Genomic DNA, 27,908 nt, shown 5'->3' with positions numbered 1-27,908 from the left:
GGGTGTGGAATCTATCGACTGCACAAGATGAAACTGGATTCCTAATGTTCCCAGAGTTAGAAATGATAGCAACAGACCCTAAAGGCTGCCTGTCAATCTCAGATGCAGATGGTACTTCTTCCAACTGGCCTCCGTGTCAGTTCCTTCAGCCATTTTAGTGACAACACGGTTCCCTAGAGGGTAGATCCTGTTGCTTTGCAGCCTGGATTCATACTCAGGGCACTGTGGTCTGTACGATCTCTGCTCAAAGTAGGTTTTTTTAATGCTAATACACTGCCTCTCCTTGCCCTATCCCAGCTCCAACCCCCCATGCAAAAAGAGATAGTCGTTTTCTTCCTCATTTCAAATGTTCTAATTTATCAAAGGAATCATCAATAATTGTATGAAGGATTCGCTTTTGTTATGCATGCCAAAAGTAGATATAAAATCCCTGCTAATAAAATTTACAGATGACGCTGTAATTGGCAGCATGATTAATATTGATGACACTGTCATCATACAGAACAGTTTCAGAAGCCAGGCCTGTTCAATCAAAACACATACACATACAACTACATATTAGGCTTTGCTACCTTTGCACAATGCATGCAAGTAACTATGAGAATGCAAGAATGCTATGAAAAGCTGTGACCCTGAAAATTATTTAGGGATTAGTGGACCATTGGTTTAATGTAAGCTTCTAGCATGATACTATAAGCAAAAAGGTCTCATGCCAACTTTAGACAAGCAAGGAAGTAGCAAGCAATATAATGTTCTCCTTATGACACCGGAGAAACTAATTCTAGAATATCTACTTCCTGCATTACTGCCTACATTTAAACAAACAGCCACAAAGTGATTACAAATAGAAATAGAAGTTAAGTGGGGGAAAACTCCAAAACACTTAATAAATACCCCTTCTGTTTTGCTTTTTGCCTTTGAGCTTGGGGCATGAGTAACTTAACACGGAATAAAGGTGTGATTAAGGGACAAGTTAACTTAGAGAATTCCTATACAAAACCAAAAGCAATGACTACAAGTTATAGTCAAATTCAACAGAGAAATAAAGCACAATTTCTTCAGCAATTGATCTTTCACACAAGGGGAGCAGGTTTTGCAACTTTGAATATTTTCAGATCAAACCTGATGTGTTTCTAGATGACAAAATTCAGTCAGATGAAAGAGGCTCAGTACAGAGCCAACTGGAAAAAAAACACCTACCTATGCAATTTGTTTTATGTAGAAGGTCACACTCGCTGAGCTTAAGGCTTTTTCTGGGCTCAAAGTCTGTAAGAAGTACAGTTTAAGTCTGAAAAATGTCATTGTGAGGTCAGCCATTTATTGTGCTTCCATGATGTCATGGAAATTTGTTCAGTCTGCAAATTAAAATATATTCTTCCTGGCTGTCAATACCGCAAAATCATCTTAGATTCTGAAAGTCAAATTTGAGTCTTTAGTTGGAGGTATGATTGATGATCTGATCTAAAATGTGTGCTGAAAGTATATATCAGAGAAACATCATTCTCTTCAGATTATGTCCTCATAATGCTATTGTCTGCACAAATGTAAGTAAATGCAGCATTTGGCTCTGTACTTTGAGCTTACTTCACAGGCATCATTCACACCAGGCGAACTGAATTTAAGAGTAGGGAGCAAGCAAAACTTGATTTTTTTTCCTTCAAGAGTACATTTGACTATAAGGATGCTCTGCTGCTCAGTAAGAAACTGCAGTTTTCATGTAGCTAGACTTTGACTGGAGACATACACATCAAGATCAATGTGCTGTGTACTTCACCACAAGATACTGAAATGAAATGAAAGCACTAAACTATGTATTTGACTTACCTAGCACACCTATATGTAGAGTAAAATGTATAACGTAGTTTCTAGCACTTCTACTTCAGACTGTTCAAAGTTGCAGATAAGCTGTCTTGTAAAATTATTAGCTTAAAACTGGACAACCCAGAACAGATACATTATTACTGTTCTTTCAACTATAAAAAATTGTGTCTAAATATTAGACACATGATTTTAACTAGATGAGAAATCAGGGCAACACTATAAATTGAGAAGAATAGGAACTGCTTAAATGGTATTAATTCAAAAACTGATCTAGTACCCAAGAAGAAAAAATTCAACCACCAGGGAAGAAGACTTCTGGATGCTGATGACATTCTGTGATATTGAGGAAATTTTATAGACTAATGCCAAAAAATTATCCTATAATCATGTATTCAAAGGTTCTGTCTTAGAGAAAAAAACCACAACCACATAATAAAAATAAACCTCACCACATTACATGAAAATAAACTACTTTCATTTAGTATAGATAGTGTTATGGACTTGTCTTTTTTCCCACAGAGGGTTAACATAAGAAGAGGGAAAAAATGGTAAAATATGAAACTTGTTCTTTGGCTTCATCTTTCACATTCCCATATCATACTACAGCAGAAACTAATGAACTTGCTCATCTTCGAAAGCCCTTTTGCATGCTTCTTCCTTCACCTTAACTCTGATCCTCGTGGATCTTCCCTTATGTGTGTGCCAATTTTACTGGTATAAAATGTGCACTTTTATTAGTTGTGTTCTGATGATTTCTACTGAGAGATACTTAAAGCTTATACAAGTCAAAAACTATTTTATCACTTCTGAAGAAAACTAATAGGGCAGAGCCACTGAATGATAAGAAAGACCACTGAATTTATTTAATAATGCATGTCCATTTCACAAAAATGGCCTGTGTAATCCTTTTAAAAATAATAACCTGTTCATTTCAGACCTTGCACAATGCTTCTCTTTGTCCCTTGTAAGTCTCTCAAATGTCTTATTTTAAAGGAATATATAGTACTCCCGGAAGACATTTTCCCATTTCTATTCTCTTCAACTCCTGTGAGCCCTTGTTCTGTGTGATAAGGCAATCTCCTTCGGGATCTGAGCTGTGTAGTTTCGCACCACGAGTGACAAGGACTCAACTTGAATAACTGCTGTGCGCAGGTTGTAATTATGTCAGCTGGAGTGTTGAACAAGGGGACTGATTAATGTGAGCCCCAGCCCAGGCACAGTCCCTATCAAAACCTTCGTGCAGGCCAGCAGTGGGGATGGGTTAAAGCAGAAAGACAAAACATGCTGTATCGTCCATGATAGATGAATTGCTCCAACAGTCTTCAGGCAGATGTTCCAGGACAGTATAATATACAATTACTCTGCCTTATCACCTTCCCAGGGACAATAAAGCTTCCTCCTTCTATAGCTCATGTGAGTGAAGGCAAAATTAGTTTTACTTTTACAACACTGACTCACTTATCATGTTGCCTTGATTGTGCTTTTACAGCTAAAGAAAACACATGTTCCACTCTTAAACTAAAAAAATCAAGCAAATGAACAAAAAAACACCACCAAAAAACCTCTGCATTCTTCACCTTTTAAATAAAACCAAACTATTCCTTTGAATCTATTTTGCATCATAGTAACACAGTCCTTAAAGAGCTAATTCAGTTTGTGATTCCAGGGAACATAACTAACTTTAGAACAACTGTACCTATTCATAAGCTGAATGTTATATGTACGTATATGAAATTACATTAGTGAATCAAGTCAGAATGCATAGATAATAAAAAATACATAGGTTTGAAACAAAAGATGCCTATGTGAATAACATGCCTTTAGTGACTGTTTTAACTAAGCACTCACTCTAAAAATGCCACAGTACTCTCGTAGAACAATTCTTTGAGAAGTCATTAACTCATATACCTCTTTAAAGGCCACAAGAGTTTACTGCATAACTATTATATTTATAATAGTTGTAATCCAAGTATTTTCCAAAAAAGTAAACAGAAATTAAGTAAATAGAAATTTAGGAAGACAACTATATGTATTTGTTTCCTTTTTGTTATCAGATTTATGCAGCAGTCTATATGTTTCAGGGCCATTTCCAAGAGTTTACAGAACAGCAGCTTGCTAACATGAGGTGAATAGCAAGAGAAGAATATAGCTCATAATATCCTGAAATCCTTCCTTTCTAGATACTGGATAGTTACAGATAAAGAAGCTGTGCTTTAAAGAAGAGACTTGAGTTTAAATAGTTCTACTTGCACTCCAAGATGCATTGCTTTCAGTACTGCCCCTTCTTCAGCTATATAACAATGACATGATCTCAAAAAACAAAACAAAAATAATGCACCCAGAAGTGCATTTAGTGAGACACTTATTTGAAGGTCAGGTTTAAAAACAAAACCACACTAAAAGAGTCAACACTGATTTTAATAGCACTTAAGACTGCACACATATTTGAAAAATTCTACTTATAAGCATTTAATTCTCATGAAAGGTATTGGATGACTAGTCCATAAATGAGAGATGAGATTTTCTAAGGAGACGATGGGAATTAGGCACTGACATTACACTTCAGCTTCTAAAACCTTCTTTGAGGTTTTAGCCACTAAACAGTATCAGAGTCCTGGCAACAGTAAGGTTTCACCACAGTAGTAGTGTAGGCTTTCCTACACTCTGGTGAAATGTCCTACATTTACGAAGCAAAAAGTAGTTCCAAAAAAGATGGTATATTCCCCCTGCACAGCACATTGACCTTAGAGGGTGGCATGACGGAATGATGTTACACCATTCGCTGCATGGAGAAACAACAGAAAAAATGGTCTTGGCCTTGGAAAAATTACGATCCAAGTATTGAGAAGGACATGATAATCAGAAAATAGGCAAAAAGAGTAGTGATAGGTGTGGGAGACAGGGTATCAGTAAAACAAAGTAGAAATAAGCTTCTGTTTAGATGCACTGTTGGGCATGGCAGTACTAGAAGGCAACCTAGTCTGTCCTCCATAACCATTCAAATTCCCAATACAATTAGTGGACATAAGAAAGAACTAATATAGGTATCGATATTTGCTTCAATTAAGCATCTACTTTGTCTAAAGAAAGTGTAGATTGCCAATATGAAAAATCAGGAGCTCTGCTCTGGATAATGAAACACTGCTGCCCCTAACTTTCTGGAAATTGAGGCACTAATGCAGGAAGTAAAACTCCCGAGTTTTAGGCTGCCTTTATCTCGAGGAAGACTAATTCTGTTCTCCTCTATCCCAGGAAAGTATTACCTGGCATGAAATATCCTGTATCATTCCCTTCTTCTTGAAACTCTGCCATTAGACAGCCAGGAATTGTCAGGAACCAAAAGCAGATCTAATCCCTCCTTTCAGAATTGTTCTTCTGTTTTTAGCTATGTTCCAAACAAACCCTTCCTAGAGAATCCAAACAATAGGCTTCCAAACCCCTGTTCTGTGCAATTTCAGCCAAGAATCCTAAACAATAACTAGAATGAAGTTGCAGACCACACTATCATTATTAACTAAATGAATCTTGACTTGTCTAATATTCAGGCCTCTAACACATACCCAAGAATACAGGAATAGGGGCCTATTTGCCTAAGAAGTGGACGAAAACTCTAGGAAAAGATATCCATTTCCCCAGGATAGGGACTTCTGAGCATGCCTCAGTGATTTCATTCAGTTGTGTAAGAACTTGCAAACTCATTAGAGAGGAGAATAAGAAAAAACAAAACAGAAAATCCAAAAGAAATAGATGCTTTTGCATTTATATCTTTTGGCATGATTTAAGGAGATCAGGATCGTCTCTGCAAATTTTGGGTACTTGATCCCACAATTTACTTGCCTAGTTGAACTTTTTTTACTGTTCAGGATACAAAGTCTTGTGGAAGGTGCTACCAACTCCCCAGCTTTCCACTTCTCTTCTAAGAAGCAAGTACTTCATGACTGGTAGAGAATCATCGTTTCACTGAGGACATGGAGGTGATGTGATTAACATCCGTGGGGCCAGGACTTTATCCACTGTCTTTGTTTTTGATTTATAGTATCAACCCCATGAGAGTACACACTATCCAGCCAGTGAGAGCTGACTCCCAACTGAGCTATGGAACAGAGATGTTTAGATGGAGAGAGGCTTAGTTATAATCCTTTCTGTTACAGTACTCCTGCCATGCTACTGGTGAACTGAAACTAAAAATGGGCACTTCAGAGCAGGAAAAGAAAATAAAGATTCTTCTGATGTTATGTTGTAGACTTCCAAGGGAAAAGAGATCCAAACAAAAGAGGAAGCCAAGAGCAGATGCGGGTGGACAAGAACTCAGGTAAAACAAACAAATGCTACATTTGCCTTTTAGAATACACTTCTGCAATCTAGTGCACTAACAGAGCTATCCACTACCCAATACTGCATACTTATCCCTCACCTTGCACAACCACCAGGAAACACACAGCCATTCCAAAAAGCTGCACTTGCCAGCCTTGTTTTGGCTGATTACCTGACTCGATGTTACTGCATTTAAACACACCGGATAGGACACAGCTGCTTTGCCCTCACAAGGGCTCAGATTTAGGACTTTCCTCTGTAGTCTGACACAGACTTGAAAAAAACTGGTACAAATTCCTTTATCTTTGAAAAATTTCTTCTACTTGAAAGTATTTTTACTACTCTTCGAAATGACTATATTTCAGCATACAAAAATCAATCAGCTAAATACTATATGACTGTGCTATAATTTATTAGTGCTGATCAAAATCTTAAAGACTAGTAATTAAAATTCAAATTAAAATGTGATGAAAGTCACATTTAGTCACTTAAATGAAGAGGTTGAATTTCAAATAGGTACAGAGCCACTGGACACCATCTGAGATGAGAATTCGTGGATGCTCAGTATCACTAATAATATGTAAAAGAACTTGGCATTTTTTCAAACTTTGTTTCTTTTTCTCAAGTAAACACATCTGTCTAGACCTATGAATATGTCAGTTCATCAGTGAATGACTTATATTTGTGGAATAATATATCTCCATAGTGGGAAGCTTCTTCTTATTCACTGACTGAGAAATGTCAGTGGTCTCAATCTCTTGGGTAAAAATCTCTTCCAAATAATCTCTTTTATGAAGATTAATACAGATATTTGGGGGTGTTCTCTTTATCCTTAAAAAATGCCTTTAAATTTTACCTTTAAAAAGGACTATCCTGACAACTTGCAACAAACTGTTGATTTGGGACTCAAAACATTGATACATCAGCATTGTACCAACTGAAGCATGAAATCATCCTATGGGTTCTTGCCCTGTTCACTAAATCTCTCAATACAGTAACAGCAGCTCCCGAACAATGTCCCTTCAAGATAATCCCTTTCAAGAAAACATGGCTGTGCTGGGTGGTGAGGCTGGATTTTAAGAGAGAAGAATGCATGACAGCTGAATTTTGACTGCCTGTTCCTCACTGTTGCTCCTTTCTTTGTCCATCTCTTTCAGGAAACATGAACTTAAATTATCTCAGCAATTACTACAGGCTGTCAGTTTTCACTGAAACTGGCCAGCAGCTTCAGAAGTTATTAAAGAAAGTTATTAAAGATGAGTGGATGGGCTGGCACAGCTCTTTGCATAAGTTAGGGACATCAGCCTAAAAAACAGTCGATGTCAACTTATTTATAAAAACTGCCTTTTTGAATTAAAGATAAATCTTTTTTTCCTGAAACAAAAACAAATTACTAATGGTTTTTTATATGTAAAAATATCTATAGCAGATATCTCAAAAATTTGCTAATGGAAATGGCTCTTTGTATTTTACCAAGAGCTTGTTAACAAAAAGATGTAGGAAATACCACATTTTTCTAATAAAACATCATCAAAACCTAAGAACTGATTTCAATAATCACAATACCTTCTAAAACTTCAAAATTATTTGAAGTATTGTTTGCCCTGTATATTGTACATGTAAAATTTCAACAGAAATGTTTTGAGGAAGCTCATTATGAGATGGTATTCCATGTGGGATTTCTAGCAGAACAAATTACGTCCTAGACCGCAGTTGTTAGAGAGAATCCACAATCATGTTGAACAAAGATTGAAGGAGCATGCACGGAAGTTACAAACATAAAACAATAAATACCATATTTTAAGGAGTACTAGTAATATCACAATGAACCCAGAGGATGATGTTCGGGCAGTTTATGACATCACTAGAACCACTTGATGTATTTGGAGGACTATAACACAAAAAATTTTACAGTACTATGAACTGCAGAGTATCTAGTTTTGTGTGTTTTAAATGATTACATTACTAAAAATATAAAATGATAGCAATGCTGAAGAACATAAAAAGAATAATTATTAAAAAGTACATATATATGTATATGGACCTACATTCCAGGAACCACAGTAAAATGGGCAGTTTGCCTAAGTGGAAGGAAAGCCAAACTAGGACTAGACTAGAGGTCAGCTGGCCTGAGGTCAGAGCAACCTGCAGCTGTGCTACCAGCCCTGGGAGCACCAGGGAGATCTGGGCTGGCTTTGAGAGTCAAATGTCACTTTGCAACCTCCTCTTTACTTTAGGAAGGATAACCAATTTGTTGTCAGGCTATGAACAGAAGCACCTATTCATTATCCCTCCCGTTCCCACTACCTTCCTATTTCAATGCATTTACAGAAGGAGGTGGGTAAACATCAAGGAATGTGTCCACTCCAATCCTCTGACCCATGGGAGTGGGAAAAAGGAGAATAGTGTTGCATCAGCTTTTTTCTCATGGCACACTATATCTCATCATTCTAACTTGTGAGGGGAAGATGAGGAGTGCTGTACAGACCTCATCCTTTCTCTGAAGACATAAAATGAGAAGAAATTGCTTTGACCCAAGGCATCCAAGAATGCAGAAGAACCTTTTTCATATATATATTTCTCCCCTTAATTATTTTTCCATTATTAAAGGAACACATTTTAAAAGACATTAAAAGACAAAATTCAGGTACATACAGTATGCAACAGGTTAAAGACAAAAGCCAAACAAACAACCCAAATATAAAAGAAAAATTTAATGAAAACTACTAAACACCACTTTTAACTTTTTTAACAGCCAGAAAGGAAACTAGAAACTAAAATGCTAACTCACCACCACATGGCACGTGTGAGTATCTTTGAGATTTTTTTAAAATGGTGTTAAAAAAAAAAAGAGAGAAGACATTGTAACACCAGAGCAGCACTCTGTTGCTTGTAATAATAAAACTGAGGGCTTTATATGCTGGCTTATATAAAGCAAGTCCCTAAGAAGTCTCAGCTGTATTTTCAGACCAATCTACAGCTGTTATTCAGACCTAAACAGGCCTAGCAAAACCACAAAGACCATCCCAATCATAGATAAAAGAGCTGTAACAAGCAACTTAATAAGTTACTTGGACAACAGGCTCCTCTCCAGATTGTCTCATGACTTACGAGAATAAAGCAGAGTACCATAACAGCAGAGACTGCAAAATGGTTTTAGGGAAGGTGAGCTGTTGTATACCAAATGGCCTGTCTTTCCTATGTCATATTTTCCTGTGGAGAAGGCATCATCTTCCAGCAGCTCAGGAAAAAGCAACATGCAAACCTTGAGACAAGCTCTCCTTGTTACTGGTCAACATTAAGCAGCAGCTTTGAACCCATGGGTTATGAAGCAACATCCTGGGAACTCTGAACTCCCAAATCTCTGATGCATCTGTCTGCAAAGCAAAGAGCTGAGGTTCTCAGATATGAGCTTTCAGCCCACATGGGTTCCCCATCACAATGGGGAGATGGTGGTCAGGAGCACCAGCCTTCCAAATCCCAGGTGCTGATTCTGCTCTAGAGCCTCAGTCTCGCCATATTGTATTGTGGCCCCTGGAAAACACCCTCCAGCCACACTGTGGAGGTGCAGGCCTGGTGCATCAAACCCACACTTCCACTACACAAGTAGGGAACCTTGTGGTGATGACAGAGGCTTTAGCATCTGTGTTTCCAAAGTGTCCCAACATACTGTGCCAGAAGAATTTGGGCAGAACCTGGTACAGAGACAAGGACAACTCTGCTGGAATGTGCAAGAAATTTTATTTAGCTTCAGTAAATCAGGAGTTTCTAACAAATATTTATTTGGAAAACTGCTCACCATTTCTAATGCATTAAAAGTATCTAAGTAACAAGTTTTTCTCAAACACAAAAGCTCTTTCTTTTCTCTTCTTCCTTCTTTCACTCTCTATTCAGCAATTCTTTTCTCTCTCTCATTTTCATCAACCTTTAAATGGAAAAAACCTTTCCCTTTCTCTCCCTCACAGTAGACTACACTGCTTTCTGGAACCCCTCCAAAACAGAATTTTCTTTCTGTCCCTTCCCCAGACTTTAATCTGTTTTGTATGTCACATATGAAGGAGGAAGAGGGAAGGTTGTCACAAAGACAGCATTAATATAGAAACTTTTTTTATATGGTAGTAGCTGTATAGCCTGGAGAATAAACCCCATACAACACAACAGGCTTGAGTCTATCAATTTCATTTTGGAGGTCTGTAACACCACCAAAATATTTTCAGATTGATAACTAGCTGCCATGTACTTAGCTGGTGGTTAGCAATAATAATAATTCCTTGCAGATTTTACCACCCCCAAAGATAGCTTTGGCCCTTTTATAATGACTGTATTGGGGATTAAGGAATGGTAAAGGAAATAAACAAATCTATTTATTCTCTGCTAACATGCAAGAGCAAAGAAAACATATATAGTTTATTTAGCCTTTTTTAAAACATGTTTTATCTAAAAGGATCACTATGATGCCAGTGATTATTTTTAGAACAAATTATTCTAACAAATGAAAGTTTTTTAGATATAAGCCAAGATCTTCACTGTCCTTTTGTTTTAGAAGCACTGTAAGAACAGGAAATTACAAGTCTTTTTTGCTACTTCAAGCTGTATGAAGACCATAGCCTTGCCATTCATCTTGAGGTTAGTACTAAGACTTCATTTAACATCAAAATAAAACTTACTAAAGATTGTTTGAAATTGTTTGAAATATATGCTCATGTTCCAGACTGTAAACATTAACTGTATATTAGAAATAAATAAAATGTATTTATGATAAGATATTTATGCTTCTTAAGAAAGAGGAATAGATAAGACAGCGATGATTACATATGATAGGAAAAAAGAAGTGTGAGGACAGCGAGAAGATAAAATGTGATGAAAAGAAGACATTAGTTACATTATTCTGTCCACTGCATGAATTGGCCTTATCCATATTTCCTAGACACCAAATACTTCAGATTCTGGGTTAAGTGTTTTGGACACTGATTCAAAAGAGCATCAGTACAGCAGGGAAGAGGTTGCATAAGAAGAATAGTTTAGGGACTAAGCCCACATTGAACAGCAAGGGGAAGACAGTACTGAAAGAAATCAGCTTGATAACGTTTTTGCAGAACTTAATCCAAAGAGTGAACAAACTTGCAGAGTATTGAGATACAATCATGAAAGGTCATAACAGAGAGATGGTATCAGAAGTTGAAACTAGATAGTAATTTTTACATTGATATCAAAACAGCTGCATGTCCCAGTAGCATTAAACTCAGTAGTCACCCCTGAGATTTAGCAGAGCACTGAGGCTTAAATAGATCACTTAAACGTTGTTCTTCAAAGGACTCAATCCAAAACGAGCCTAGAGTAGTATTATCAATGCTTGCAATTGCATCACCCATTTAAAGGTACTTGGGCAGGTCCTTGAAGTCCGAAATCTGATGGTTCAGTGTTACCATGAGAATCACAGATCCATTGCACTAAAAAGGCAATTTTTAATTCCCCTTATTTAGAGTGGTCACAAGGAAAAACTCCAATCATCAGGAATAAATTAATAAATAAACAGAAAGAAAAAAAAATCAACAAAAGAAGCTTAAGTAATCACTGCTCATGGAATTATTCATGGATTTCCTTAACTTAAGGAGTAAGTATTATTCATTACAATTAATAGAAGTCCATACTACCCTTCTACCAAGTAGAGTGCATTTACTTTGCTATTAATTACAAATATGGAATGCAAAGGACATCACAAAATGATTCTGGTGTTGCATACTGTGCCAAAGCCTCTTAACATGGCAACTACACTGTGGACCATAGTCACCAAGTCTACATATGCCAATGCATATGTGTGTGCACATACATATATGCCTTTATTAGAGAAACAATTGTTTCCTAGTAAGCATACATTTTCTTAAGCAGTCCATGCAGTGACACTGGACAGGGACAGCTCTGAGAGAGGGAGTTTGAGCTCTTTTATACACTGCCACCAACACTCTTTGCAAAACTGCAGAGACAGGATTTATCAGTCAGTGCAGACAGTACACACATCTCCAAGCAACGGTCATATCATTAATTGTGAGCTCTCTGGTTCTGTGAGTTTGAATTACATCTGGTCAAGTTGGTTTACCTGATAGCTGCTCTGTATTGTGCACTATTATAACATTGCATATTTTCATCCTGAGTTTACCATATAAACTATTTGCTATAACTGAAGTGAAGATAAAATGTTTTATTATGCCACAGAAACATCATAAAGAGAATAACTCTAACCATTGTTTTGTATGCCATGTATTCACTAGAATAAAGTGTTTTTGCAATTATATCTAAATTTTATTACAAATTATTTTTATGTACTTAAATGCTACAGCGTATTTTATTCCAGATTAACAGAAATATTTCCAAATATTTTATCTGAATGTTTATTAAAAACTAAGGAGTGAATAATATTCTGAGGAGTTTGTATCTGGGAACTATGACCATGCACTGACAGAATGTCTCTCTAAAATTCTATCTTCATTTGTTTATAAGTCTGCTAGCACAAGGCACTGGATATCCTCAACTCATGCTGCTAAACACAACAGAAGCTGAAGTGCTTCCTGAAGGCCCAGTTTGTTCTACTACATACATGCATTATTTTCCTTAGCAACTTTGTATTCATACAAAGTATATGCACTTTTTATTTTAACCATTCTGCCTTTGTGATATATATAAAAAAGTGTTTTTCCACAGTGCAGTGGTGGTTGCCACCTGGAATCCTCATCAGCCTACACAGCTTTATAACGTAGTTATTTCTTATATATGCATGTTAAATTTCACTGATAACAAAGAGCATATTAATGCTAATATTGTAATGGTAAATTTTTTCATCATTTTATGTAGAAATTGCCTTAACAACCTTTCAGTTTTGCTGTGAATTAGTATGTATGGTAGTACATGAGGTACATACCTTGTCTGTAAAGTAGTCCCTAGTTATCCTTGATATAACTAGGGAATAGTGCCCAGCTGATGCAATCATATCTAAACGTTATTGAATTCACCAAAATAAACAAAGAGAAAACACTTACTTTGCACATTCTTATGACTTAGGTGCAAATCCTGGAGTGTATTATAAACTGGTCTTTACAACCTATGAACAGATACTATAAGTCAGAGGGAAATAGGAACTCCCTAGGGATGCTGTCCAAAAAAAGAAAAGTAGCCCCTGTGGAGTCACTCCCCCTAAGCCATGCTGCTGCTGCTGCTGAAAATATGCAATGAATCCTTCTGCAGTTGGAATTTCAGATGCCATATTCCCTTACAGAATGTTGTCTAATTATTTTATTATGCATAATAAATGTAAAATATTTATTTTAGCTTACATAATTATATTAAAAATGTATGCTATTTATTCACAGTCTTGTAAGACATCCTTCACAAGTCATATACCTTATAGAAAGGAATGAATGCTGTTTTGCTGGCCTGGCTGTTTGTTTTCTATACCTTCTTATCTATGTCTGAGCAACAACCCTGGATATTGCCCTCCATTCCTTTGCTTCCCCTCACCGTCATGGGTCTTCTGTGCAAAACAGACTGTACAGTGCAATCCCAGAGAAATTAAAGTCATTTTGTTTAATTACAGGAGAGGGATGGCACAAAGCACATTAACATTATACCTGTCCCACACTCTCATGGTCAAAGTTGTAGCAATACTCCCTCTGCATCACAAAACTATGCCAGTGCTCCTCCTGAGGCCTGTATTTCAACAAACTTGACTATGTGAGTAAAGCAGGGTTCTGACTTTCGCATGCCCCCACCATGTAATTCAGATCCATTTTACAATGAAACATCCTCCTCACACACATCATGAACATAAATTGCCTGAGAAGCTGTGATAGTTACACAGAAAGTCAGGACGAGTAGGAGTTAAATTTGAAGCTTTACATATGACTAAAATGAGATTTCCCATTCATAATTTAGACCCATGCACAAAACCAGTCAAGTTTTTGAAAATGCTGTGTATCTGCATCTCTCATTGACATCATCAGACTTAGGGGAGTTTTGCACTTCTGCAATCAGGTCAAATTCAGCTACCTAAATATGTTGCAGGTTTAGAAAGTTTGGCCACAGACTATTCAACCAACAGATTGAGAAATCTGTTTTCAGGTGCTGCTCATTTTTGGGAGGTTATACAGCTCCTCATTACTTACTGTGTCCATTGTCAAATGCAAACAGTATTGTCAGTATAACTGTAGGATCATGTCATCTGAAAAGTTCAGACACATAACACATTTTTTTTTTTAAATTACTAAGAAATATAAAATAAGCATTGCATATGTAATGGTGGTGCAGGGCCCTGTGAGACCAATTCTGTATTATAAAATTAAGTTGAACATTAATTAAGAGTGAATGAATATTTTTGTATGACAAAGCACACTGACTTCAGAATGGAGAGACACGCTGTGTGATTTGAAAAAGTTAATGCAAAGGAAAATTGTGCATATTTTTAATTAAATAGGGAAAACCTAGGTTGAAAACACAAATGTGAAAAAAATACAACCAAAACATTTAAGGAGTAAATTTTTGTATTTATGAATATATATATTATATTTCTGTTCCTTCAAAAGAAATTAGATTTTATAACCTAGACAGAAAATATAATTTTAAATTATACTTTTTACTTGAAGTCACATACTACTGTATAGAACAGCAGATGTTCATTTTTTTGTTATCGATATACAAAAAAAATTAGACAAAAATAAGTATCAAGTGGTCACAGTACAAACTCTAGAGATAAAAGGTAACATTTTTTCAAGAGTATTGAACTACAGCCATAAGCATAGATTATAAAAGCAACTTGGTAAAATAAAGTGAGCAAAATCTCTCATTTTTTGTGGGAATATGCATACTATAGAGAATATATAATTTGTGAGCTAAAAATGCTTGGTTAATTTATTAATCACTTCAGAAAACCACAGCCCTTCATGTCTTTTTCTAGTAAAGAAGAGAATTTCTCATTACATGTGTTATATAGGGAATAAATTCCATTTTCTGTTCCATGCAGCCATAATCACTTTTCCCTACAGTATCTTACAGCCTATTTCCCTTCAGTTTATAAAGTTTATAACAGTTCCTAAATTTAGATTAGTTTCTTCTAATAGCCCTTTTTCTGCACTTCTAGCCAGGGTTAGTTAGCCTTTCACTCACTAAACTGGTAAGAGTTTTTGCAGGATGATTATTCACAATTTCAGGCTGAGGAAATGAAAAGCTTGAAATCAAGAATCTCCAAGAACAGTCTGAGCACTGATGAGCTTGACAGGAATAATTAAAATACCCTGTATTTAGACATTTAGACAGAACAGAGACATAACTTCATCCATCAGTGAAAGGTGGCTTTATGGTAGCACTACCAATACTCTCCTCCATATCCCAACACAAAAAGTGGAATACTCACCTTGTTGAAACTGTAAGAGTCTGCAGTTGCCAAGCAACACTAAACAGCAACATCTGAAATAGTCTGGATGAACTTACAGTGCAAGGTCTGAGCTGAAAGCACCACAAGACCTCAACCACTAGACATGGGGATGAATTTTATCACTAGGTCAGCAGATTTTAAAATCTGCATTTAATATATTTTGTAGGTGACATTTGCAAGACTACATACTATCTGCTGAACTGATGCAAACAATATTATTTACAGCATTGCTAATTCCTTTCCACTGAAACAGATAATACTGGGTGAGTTGACCAGGAGGCAACATATGATTCCCTTAAAATTGTATTTTAAAACAAAGAGACATTTGGATAGACAGAAAAATACGTATACTTGTATACAGCCAACAAGGTTGGCTAATATCCCAGGACTGTGGAAACTGGCAGGCACAAGCAGGACTGCTGAGCTAATAAATACAGCAACTCCTCTATGGGTTACTCTGCAGCTACACAAAGTGCCTCACTGCTTCTATGAGCTTGTAGCAGCACAGTTCGTATTCCTGCATCCCTGCCAGATGTTTTTCAGCTGAGCTCAGAACAAATTTCCTGCATAATCAAAGCTTCATCAGCTGGTATCTGTAGAGATCAACCTCTGAAGATTAGGTCAAAATTGGCCTGAGAAGGATGGAAACTAACATCCTATTGCCATGAAACATTTATTTTTCAATAATAAAGAGGCAAAGCATACTCCGATATTTCTTGTTAATCCTCACAAATTGAATTATGTTTGCATCTTCTCTAATAACCTCCAGTATAAAAAATACTACTAAAAAACTTGTTATTTCTTGGAATTTATATCTCATACAGAAAACTGTCCACTCAAAGTAAAATGATCTCCTATCTTTCATTCAATAGAGCATTTAGTTATTTTGTCATACTGAGTGAGGGAATTGCATGTGCATAGCAAACCTCAAACTGATTCACATCTACAGTGCTCCCAGTCTCTAGGGTCTTCAAGCCAAGGAGCTCAAACCCACTGTAACCCACTTGTCATTACCTAGTCTGTAATAAGACTATTCCTGCCAATTGGGATGATTCATTAAAGTGGATGACTGCAAGATTAAGTCTCCTCAAACACATAGCATTTAAAGATAGTGCTTCTTTTACCTTCATTGCAGCACATCATGTCACACTATTGTTTACTTGCTCTCACTTCACTCAACACAGACCTTTTAACACAACTGCTTTGACCACAGAAAATCACCTCTCATTTTTAGATGACTTACTGAAGCTGACAGAAACATTTCCATTTATTAAAAAACAACAACAAAAAAAAAAGAAAGCAGGCAGTCCCTTAAGGTAGCAGCACAGAATAAAGCCCTGTCCCTTAAAGGTTATCAAATTCAGTTCTCTGCAATTCTAGAGAGTGATTTAATGGGTGCTCAGAAAAGTTCACAGAACATTTGCCGCAGATGCACAAAACAATGCAACAAAAAGTTTTGCACAGAAATTGCATGATCACTGCAGAAGCTTTCTGTACAAGAGTTTTCTGTAAAGTAGCTCATAAATAGAGTGAAATCCTAGGCTTTGCTATATACTCTTGTTTTAGGAAACTACATTAAAACTGACACTAAAGGAACATTACAATTGTGTGTTCAGCATGAAAAGAAAATAAAAAATGCTAAAATGGTATGATCAAATGTTTAACTTTCTCTGCTTGTGTGCATGCATCACAATGCATACATCTAATCATGTGTCATTTATTAAATATAATGCAAAATTTTAAAAAACTTTTTGAACATCCACTGTTGCAAATTGCCCATAAAAAACTTCAGTGGATTCCTTTATAGTACACATAGTCTAGCTACCTCACTGCCAGGTATTAAAAGTATTCAAGATTGTAGAAGAAGCATTTAAGAGTAAAGACTTACACAAGAAGCAATATGAGATCATTTAATAAGTAGTCTATAATGAACCAAAGACACAGGAGGCAAACAACAGAATCATGTGATTTTTGAGATTTTAATCTACTGCCCTAACAGGATGGGTTTTAGTGGCGCAACATGGGAGGCTTTGCCATGGAACCAATCCTAGGGCCAACTCTCATCCAAGTACCCTGGGCTGGCAAGGAGAAGGAAAACTGGAGCAAGACTGTAGAACTGTAACTAGCTCCAGTTGCTTCCTGGTCTAATAAGTGTCTGGTGAGCATTTAGGCTGCTAAGCCTTTTAGAGAACTTTTCCTTTCTTGGTGAACTGGTTTCAACTCAACCGAGAAAAATTCCAGAACTGCAATTGATTTGAAAAGGCGATGCAGATAAGTGGCCTAACCATGGAGAATTTTAACAGACACTAGAGCAGCTGTGAAACAAACACTCAACATTAGCACTGTAGTGTTACCACTAAAAGGTTTCCCATCATTTGTTTTTCTTTATAAAGTAATACCTAAATACTGAAGACTAAGTTTTTAAATGCAGCTCCTAATTTAATATGCAATTACTGCTGCCCTGATGGTGTTTTAATGGCAATATATTTTTATTGGTGACTTCAAATGAACCTCATCTGATCACCTTAACCCTTCTCTCATCATGCTTTAGTTAATGACTCATTACCTGTAGTCACACCAGGGACATCTGTAAGGCTTTTCTCCAGTATGGACACGCTTATGTCGTGTCAGATGTGATTGCGTTGTGGAAGCGAAGTTACACTCATCACATTTAAATGGTTTCTCTCCTAGAAGTTGACAAGAGAATCATTATCAGTTTTCATCAATAGAAAAGGAAGACAAGTTCAAATTTCTGGTATATCCCTTGAGATAGCTTTTATTCTGTATATATACAGTAAACACAAATACAAAATAAATTTCCAAATAAAATGTACTAATTGAAAAATATGACATATACTCATCAGTATCCAGCTCACTTCCCATGTGGCGTTATACAGCAGAAAAAAGGAGGAGAAAGAACTGCACTGAAATAGAGTAACCATGTTACTGGTCTTATTTCATGAAAATATAACCAGGCATTCTTCCCACCCTGCACCTTCTGTTAAAGTTGGGTCAAGAACAGCCCTGAAAACAACACTGTTGAAGACAGAAGGTGAAAAATCAGGCTAATGCTTGTATTCAGAACTTGCTCAGAAAGGAACATCTCCATGTAGAAAGCATCTTTGTCTCCAGTCATGGATTTTTAATCTTATCCTTTAAATAACATAAATAAACCAGGACTGAGAATATGAACCACAACTCAGTGCTCCATTCCCCTCTCTTGCCTGCTAGTCTTCTGCCCTTGTGAATCTTTTCTGAACAGTAGGACAATTTTCAGCAGAAGGACTTGAAAAAAAAACAAACAAAAAACCAACAACCAAACCTAGACTAGGACAATAATATTTTTAGAAGACCAAAATTCAATCTCTGCTGACTGTGCAACTAAACTGAAAATTTCTATGAGATTGCTAACTGAAGAAAACTAAAAATCTCTAGTGTCTAATTTACTATGTGAAAAGAGTATTTTTCCTTCCAGTGGAAGGGTCTACCCCTTAGAAGGTACCAAAATAAAATCTCATGACAGATAGACACACTGTGATGTCTAGCTATGAACCTGCATCCCATTTTTCCAACTGGTTGTCCCAGAAATATTCTGGCACATGTAGTTACCATATAGGGAGGAAACAGGTTTCTTTTTGTATGCAAAAGACTAAAGGCAGCTCCTAACTTAGGTGATCTTCTCTGCATTGTGCAAGCCTTCAGAAGTATTTATTCTAAAGACTTCATAAGGATTAAGAAGTCTGGACAAAACTCCAAGGGACAGACATGTACCTTGTAGAATATTCAGCGCTCTACAACTGGCAGTATCAAAATTGAACCCTAAGCCTATTAGCAGGTACGTGAAGTTTTTCAGACTGCCAGAAGATATACTACCAGCACAAGACTATCAGTAAAAGCGGCCTTCTGCAATCAGTAATTAAAGGCCACTCCCAAATGGCCATGCCTCCAAGCCAAATTTTTCAAGCCTGTTTATAGCATGAGACACTCAAGACTTCAAAACAAACTTTGTCAGAATATTTGCCAGAGGAGAGAGAGAAATCTGCATTTTTCATTCTTGGAGATTGTTGGGGTTTTCCCTCCCAAGGGAAAAAGATATGCAAGGTCCTCAAGGCCTGAAAAGCCCATTCTGCTGGACCAAAGGACAACAGAGCAGCTTCTGAAAGCTCCATAAAGAGTTAGAATAATTGCTTTTAGCAGTTGCTGGAGAGAATACCAGTAGCTGTTTTTCAGTTATTGTTTCATGGGACAAGGAAAGGTGAAGGGGCAGGACACAAAGCTGAAGCCTCTACGCTGGACAAATTGAGACTGCTAGAAAGTATGTCTTTCCTGCCCCAAATGGGGTTTTCTTGTCAGACTCTGACACTCTGCTCTGGAGAAGCTGATTCTCCCAGCAGCTTGAATGGTACTAGCTACTTCTTCAATTAAACTCTCTGGGAGGCCATAGACTCCCTAGCAACGTAACCTGTTCTTGAACTGAAGATTTCTTGTTCTGATTTATTTCATCATCTAGTATTAAAGAAGATAGCAACATTTTCAAGCCTAAGTAGAAAAGCCACGGGTATTTTAGATAACATACATATTTATTTTAACTGCTTTCATTTAAAATGCATTAGAACCTTGCCAACTTGCCCCCCTGTAAAAAAGGCAGATCTGAACTGAAAGTAGATTTTTAGTTTGCCATTCAAGGGAGAATGGATCAAGTGAAGGTTTGTTGCTGTGCCACAGCAGGGCCAGTGGGGCTGTGAGCCAAGCAAGTGCCCATTGAAGCCAGGAGGTCTTGTAAATTCCATCGAGACCATAAGAAAAATTATAATCCTTGCCCACTGCTCCAGGAAGTTTCTCCTTAGGAAAGCTTTGAGGCTAACTGCTCCTTTCAAGTGGACTATGTGTAAATCTCACCTGACAGAAAATACATCACAGCAGCACCACAAAACAAAAGCCAGCTAAACCAGGAGGAAAAAAGACAGTCTAACATAGCCTGTAATTCTTAGTACCTGCACATGGGAAACAGTAACTTTATGGAAAATTAACCAGGTTGATAAGTACAGCTGAAAAAATCTAAGAGACAACTAGGTATTTCTTTGGGTTGGGGGATGTTGAAGACTATATTATCTGTAGCAGGAGTACTTTTATTTATTTGTTTATTTATTAAAGTTTTCCACAGACCTACTCATTCAAGTATTTTTTTTTGTCTTCCCTATCTTTGGGCCAGAATGCTTACTTATAAGCTTTTGTGCCCCAATTTTCCTTCCACTCTTCATGCCTCCAGACATTTCAGGCAATAAAAATATTTTTTTTTAATATGGGCTGCCATTAAAAATTCCAGGACTCTTCTTTACCTCCAAACAAGTTTCTAATTCATACAAAATTAAAATAACACAAAAAAAATCAATATTGACAATATTTTTTAAACAATAAAAAGCATATGTAAAAATTATAAAATAGTGTATCCAAAAATGTACAAGGACAAAATCTACTTATTTAAAGATCAATAAAGGTAAAAAAACCCAAAACACCCTACTCTCCCATTACTATTACAGAAGACTTGTCTGTGCCTCACCACGAAAAAAACCCGATAGGTGCCCTAAAATGACCCAATGGTCAAGAACCTGGGGGGGGAGGGATTTGTGGGAAATGTAAGAATATGCATTCCAAGACCAAGGACCCACTTTCTGGGCCTTTATTTTGTTTTAAAATACAAGTACTTTCAAAAAGCTCTATTCCCTGACCACGGGATTACAGAAGAAATGGGTTTGCCTTTTTGACAATACTGCAACCAGCTTCTGAAGTGCGTCAGTTATTTAAGTCACCTAACATGAAAAATCTGAGCTCCAACAATCAAAGTTTGTGAAAGCAAATGATAAAAGGGTCAGTTAATGGTGCGCACCAGACTATAAAAGCATTTATTAAAGCTGCTGCTAACCAGTAAGCCTCGTCAGCTCTACCCATTCTGTTCTTCTTAAACCATGACTGAAGTTTTCTTTTCTCTTGCCACTAGACAATTTCTTTGAGGTAGGGAGAAAGTTTTAAAAAACCCAGGGTTTTGGCGTCTTTTCTGGTCAAAGGTTTGCTATAATCAAGTTCCACATTCTGCTGCAAATGTTGGCATGAATGGAAAAGAAAAACCAACAGAGATGCTCTTCAAATTTCACCTCTTCCCTTTGCTGAAAAGAGCAGTAAGTCTCCTTACTGTGCTACATTTTCTGTGGTGGGGAAGTTGAAGAGAAGAGGCTACATTTTACATTAAATTCAATGCCGAGTAATATAACTACACATTAAAGTAAAAGAGCAGTTCACATGAGAAATAGAAACACAAAGTAAGTCACTCATCTGGATAAAAAAAAAATACTATTAAATTTTCTTTCTTTATTACATTGACCTATAAATGTCTTGAGAAGCACAAGATTGAAATGAGTGAGCAGAAGTAATCATACAAACAGTGATGTGTACGATATAAGCTACCATCTTCAAAATTCATGAAAATATTTGAACAAAGACACAATCTTCTTAAGCAGCTCCATAAGGTCATGGTGACTGCCACACAGGTGCTGTGCACAGTAGGTGTACTTACCTGCTAACACTCTACTGCTGTAATGTACTTCTATCATGACCAGGAAGATCCCACCACAACCAACACATGAGAAGCAAATGTAGACTGTCATTGTGTAGAAGATGAGGATGGGGTTTTTGCAATTTGCAGGAGTACTAACCAACATTAAAAAAGGGATTTCATGCAAGAGAACACAGGCTGTTTACTGATCAGCACTCTTGGACTGAGCCAGCTACTACAGCACAAAATGGAAGCAACATGTTGAAGAATGGAAAACTAGAGTGATATCAAAAGACAAACAAAGGAGGAGAACAGAACAATAAGAACACAAAGAAAAGACATTTTAAAATTATTAAGTGTTTTCATGTTTGCATTTCAAGCCAGAAATAATTACGCTTGCTTGTTTTTTCTCTCTTATATAATTTCCTAGTTGATCATGATTAAGGCAAAATATTAAAATTATGTGATGTTATATGCTTCTTTCGTGTATGTGTGTGTGCATTTTTGGTGGTTGATTTAGAGGGTATTTACTTTTTTTATTACAAAATTCAGATAATCACTTAGATTCTTTGTGGAATGCAACTAATTCTAAATTCAGTGAATGCTAAAATTTGCAATGTTATTTATTTATCTTCCTATCTTCAGGCAGATTTTTTTACTGGAACAAAATACGACTCAAAAGCACTTGCTTAAGGATGACTCAAAAGATGAAATTTTTTATTCCCAGTCTTGTTGAGACACCATAACTATGGCCCATACATTCTTGCAGCACCACAAGCTGTCCCTTATTTACCACATAGCACTGGCTGATACTGCAAGCTGTCCAAGTTTCTTCAGACAGTTTATCACAGCCTAGGCAGCCACAAGTGTCTATGGTAAAGCATTCGACAGACAGAGATGTAAGTATTCTTTACAGTGTGATAAAATTCCACTCAAACTCTGGACCACTCCAAGTTGCCATTGCTTTAATTCACAAAACAGAAAATGGGGTCATGGATATTTACATAGTCAGTAAAAGACTTGCAGAATTCCATAGACAGATTCTATAGGACTGTAAGAAGGTGCATTAAGATAATAAAATAATGACAGAACATTTTCCCAGGACAAAATCAGTCAAGGACTTTGCTTATTTTGTGTTCAAAGTGTGCATTTCTCACAGGACCACATCAGTCACTAAGGACATAACGTATTTAACACTGAATAAAAATGTCAACTGGTAAAACATCAGAAATCTTGACAGGTCAAATTATTTTTTCCTACTTTACAGTTGAGAAAGCCTCTATCAAGGAAATCTGCATCATGTTTGCAAATACATAAGTACAAACATTTTTCAAGTCTTAAAACTAATGGCTTTTTCTTTCAGTTTAACATTCCCGCACTTCTTTTCATTTAAAAAGCAAAAACATCTCTTCAACGGATAACATCCTATTTACCAAACTAGTCCCTACAGTTTGCTCGAAGAGTGACCAAGGGCCATATTCTGTCATTTTTTTCACACCAAGTTATACTTCTTGCTCCCTTTAATATTTCCAAAGAAAATGCATCTTTCACTAGATAAAGGTATTTCTCCAGGTAGATACAAACAATCTCATCTAAAAAGAGAAGAACAGAGTAAGAAATACCAGAATCAGGAGTATCAAAAGTCTAAGTGGCTGATCCTACAGGCAGTCCTCTCTTGTGTCAAATATCTAACAGCAGCTGAACATTTCTCTGGGGTGTCAGGACATCTCAGGCCTTGAGGCTGGGATGAGAGTAGGCTTGTTAAGTTGGTTAAGATTCCCTAACTACATGTGAGGATTTGCTCACTTGCCCTTGAAAGAAGGGTCTCTGACAAGTGATAGAAGTAATCTTGGATTGGAAGATGTTCTATGTCAGCCCCCTAGACAGCTTGTACTCCAGTAGGGAATTATTTAAGCCATTTAGACTATTTTTGATACCTATCCCTTTCAAACCTGATTGTAATTTGCTTTGGCATTCTGCTTGGGGAAAATTGTGCCAACTGGAGACAGAGGAAAAAAAAAGGTACAAAGAGGAGTGCATGCAGCTAATGACTGAGACAGAGTTGAGCACTGGATGAAAATACAAGGGAACCCACGTAACTGCAACAATGCAGGCAAAGGTGGATTGTGTCATTCTCCTTGAAACAAATAGAAGCTACAGATAATTTTTCTGCTAAAGAATCTTCTCTGATTGTTTGTGCCACAGAGGCAGATAAATGCCAAAAAGATAGATCCCTCTGCCTCTGAGATACTGTCCTGTATAGTATAAAGTTAATAGCAAAGTAATAACGAGTCTCCAGTCCTGACATAAAATATAAAGTTATGCTTGCTAGATGCAAGCTTCATGATCTATAACCTGTAAATCCCTGTGATCATAGCACAAGAAGTCTCTACCACACTGGCAAAAGAAGGGCAAAATGCCTTCAAAAACCCAGACAGCTTTTCACCAGGAAAACACCATATTTTCAGCCTAATTTTGTACAGAAATCAGGAAAATATTTTTTCTATTGCTTGTGGCCTAATGATACAAAAAAATATAAATATATATTTGATTATAGGGACTTACATTTAGGAGAAACCAGATCTGCACTCACATAATAGGTAAAGAGAAGAAGGGTACATACAAGAATTTGCAGTTCTTCTACTTCCTCATTTTGAAATGATTGTTTACTATTTGTGTGGTTGCATGAACTGTGAGTCCTAGACATAAGCAAGACCCCAATGTGTCACATGGTAGGCCAATAAAACCAAGGGGTAGTTCCTATCCTACTGAGAACAATGATTTATTTTTCCTAAAGAAAAATATTCTTAGCCCACATTTGGCCAACTTGTGCTCATGCGTGAAGATTTTTCAAAGCTCCAGAAAAATGGAAGCTGTTAGTTACAACTGAAGCATACAGCTTCTATTCCAGTAGTTGTAATTGCTCCTGTTATCATTCAGAAAGTGTAATACTAAGAGAACTTATTATATTTACTAAATGACTTTTCTTGGTCACTTGAAAAACATAAACTTCTGGCAGTGAATGGGAACCGACTGTGGCAGTACTATCCCACAAATTGATGTTCCTTATTATCAGAAAAAAAAATAATTCTGAAAGTAGGATTACTAGCTAGATTTGCAAGCAAAATTTGGCCCTGAATATACTTTTTTTTTGGCGGGGGGGTTATCCGTTTCAAGATATTGCCTAACTGGCACTGAAAACCCCACGTTTTTGAAAGCATCAAAGTCTCCTCCAAATATGGTTGCTCAAATAAACTGAAAACAGGGTGGGAAGAACGGTTTCAGGCTCTCAAGAAAGAGGGTAGCTGCTCTCCAGGAAATTACACATTTAGATGGTATATGTTCTGAATGAAGATTAGTTTATACAGGGACATAATAAAATCTCCCACTGTGATTCCTTTACAAAATCCATGGAAATTTCATGATGTAACAACTATAGCTTCTCATTTCTTAGACATTTCTTTCCACTGTACATTAGACAATGGTTACTTAACTCATACGTTATCCTCATGATAGTCAGTAAAACAAAAAACTACACTGGCTTTAACAGCAACACTTCTACGTCTGTTTGAACAAAATCTATTCAAATAATCAAACACTTACAAGGAACTACTAAAAAGCACAATTAAAGTAGAATGTATTAATAAATGTTTAATACTTACACCTTTCCTGGTCTTCTGAAACCAAGAACCAATTTAACTTTGTCTGATATTAAAATTTTATGACCAGGTGGTAGGAAAGCTTTACTAATTCTGGAAGAGAAATCTTGCTTTACATGCCAGCCATGTGGTAACTCTTAAAGTTGCACCTATTAATTACAAACTATCTTAAAATTACAAAAGGGCAACTGAAACAACACTAGCTTTCAACTATGCCTCAGTCCAAAATAATGGATTAATCTATATGTAGTCTCTAATTTTCACCCAGGGACATTCTAGCAGACTCTTGCAAAATCTTCACAGTAGGTAATCTATTTGGGCCTTGGAAAAAAAAATAGTAGACTTACCATTCATTTAAAGAAGAAAGCCAGTCTTTACAATTCTAATTCCTTCAGAAAAAAAAAAAAAAACCCAACAAAAATACCCCCCACCCTTCCCCAAGCAATTATTCAAACTCCCAGCTAACAGATTTGATGCAGACCTTGGGCATACCGATTGTACAAAAATGAGAAAAAGCAAAGTAAACAATGAGCCAATGTATTATTTGTGCTGTAACATGCTATTTGACTTGTGTTACTATCCAGTGTAGAGGGACTCCCTTCCTGGAGAAAATATAGCAAAGAGTAAAGACAGCTTTACTGACCTGTGTGCTGCCGCCGATGCTTGGTGAGGGCATGACGTGTCCCGCCGGCAAAGCCACAAAGGTCACAGAGGAACGACTTCTCGCCTGTTGCAACAATAAACAGATGAGGGACTGCGGAGGTCACAGATCATTAAAACATATCTATCAAGGCTTTCAGGGTTACTAATTCCTCCAATCAAATGTTTCCATGTAAATATGTCAAATGGGAATGAAATTACCACTGCGGTTTATTGACTGTGATAAAATCTGAAAAGCACCACTGAACATAATTACATACTTGTCAGACCCATAAAAATTAGCTTTATTATCAATGGAATGGTTTTGTACAACTTCATTTCTGTTAGATGTCTTCCAGATGGGGCTGCTTTATGCACTTGAACAGTTTTTATGCATATCCTGATTTTTTACAATTCCCATACATCTGGCCTTTCTGTGCTGAGTAAAGATTGCCTGGAAAAAAAAGTTAATATACTGTATACATGATTCTGCTTAAATAAAATATATTCAATTTACTAACAAATTAAAGGTACTGAGAAATTTTTAACAGACTAGGTCACAGTAATCTTTAGTTACCTTCTATTTATTAGTAAGTATTAAATTATTTTCTTGAATACAAGAAGAGTACAGGCAAGAATAAAATCCACATTATTCAGTACCAGTGGCAATTCAGCACTGTTAATGTTTCTAAAGTTTTCATGACATAAAGAAAACAGGTCTTGGGATTGCTACTGAAATTGCAGCAGAACTTACATTGTTCATCTTCAAATGATAATTCTTCATTCCAAATCTCTGGACCAATATGAGAGATTTTGGCAAATGGAATACTCATTAAAAGTGCATAAATGCCCTCTTTTCAGTATTTTTTTTTTAAAGAGAAACTAGGATTTTGCCCTGTTGCCTATTAATACAGTCTATCATTTAACAGCAATATTTTTGCCCAGTATATACTAACATGCACAGCAATCTCAGCCCATAAAGGCCACATGGAAGGTCATTATGAATTAATAACGCTAATCTCAGGTATAAACTCAAAAACCTCAGATAAGACTGAAATTTTTAAATTTTTTTTTAGAAGAATTACATTAGTCATTTGGAGCCAAATTGTCTTCTTTTGCAATAACATAGTGGAGAGGGGTCTGGTAGGGCAGTGATGCTGAACTCATTGAAACTAACAGCCTCCTTCAAATTCTTTGCAGTGGGGAAGGAAATTTAGTTCCTACAAAAGAAGGTTGGGTTAAGAGGTTGGGTGTCAAGTTACAAAGTCCTCCAGTGAAGACAAAGGGGTGGAAACCTTGACGCTGTTCATTCCCACATAACCAGGCACATAGATACACAGACTTTCTGGAAAGTCGCAGTGCCCCAGTTAACTCTGGATGCTGTTCATACAAGCAAGAGACCATCTCACAAGTGGGAGCTCCCTGGAGAGCACCACAGAGATGAGCTGCCCTCTCCCATCAGTGCTTTGATAAGGGTCCCTGAGGATCTCCAGCTCCTCACTCT

The 27,908-nt window shown here is 36.7% G+C and overlaps 1 protein-coding gene and 1 long non-coding RNA gene across 6 annotated transcripts in view; one reads left to right on the top strand and one right to left on the bottom strand.

The window, feature by feature from the left end:
• The window catches only part of ZNF407 (zinc finger protein 407), a 334,117-nt gene that overhangs the window by 106,596 nt on the left and 199,613 nt on the right, over positions 1 to 27,908 (bottom strand). For all 5 annotated transcript variants that reach the window (XM_027650921.1, XM_027650926.1, XM_027650925.1 and 2 more), the window contains exons 6-7: positions 26,409 to 26,492; positions 18,123 to 18,243 (exon numbers count right to left, since the gene is read on the bottom strand). In XM_027650921.1, coding sequence (XP_027506722.1) covers positions 18,123 to 18,243; positions 26,409 to 26,492 — 205 coding nt within the window. The remainder of the gene's footprint in view (positions 1 to 18,122; positions 18,244 to 26,408; positions 26,493 to 27,908) is intronic.
• Positions 1,237 to 17,586, top strand: LOC113950743. The gene is made up of 3 exons (XR_003528866.1): positions 1,237 to 1,442; positions 5,973 to 6,133; positions 17,556 to 17,586. It is a non-coding gene; the product is annotated as an uncharacterized LOC113950743 (long non-coding RNA).

The sequence above is a fragment of the Corapipo altera genome, unplaced genomic scaffold (assembly GCF_003945725.1).
Source record: "Corapipo altera isolate COAL_440 unplaced genomic scaffold, ASM394572v1 24, whole genome shotgun sequence".
NCBI lineage: Eukaryota > Metazoa > Chordata > Aves > Passeriformes > Pipridae > Corapipo > Corapipo altera.
Note: the sequence above shows the minus strand (reverse complement) of the source record. Positions and strands in the feature narration are given on the sequence as shown.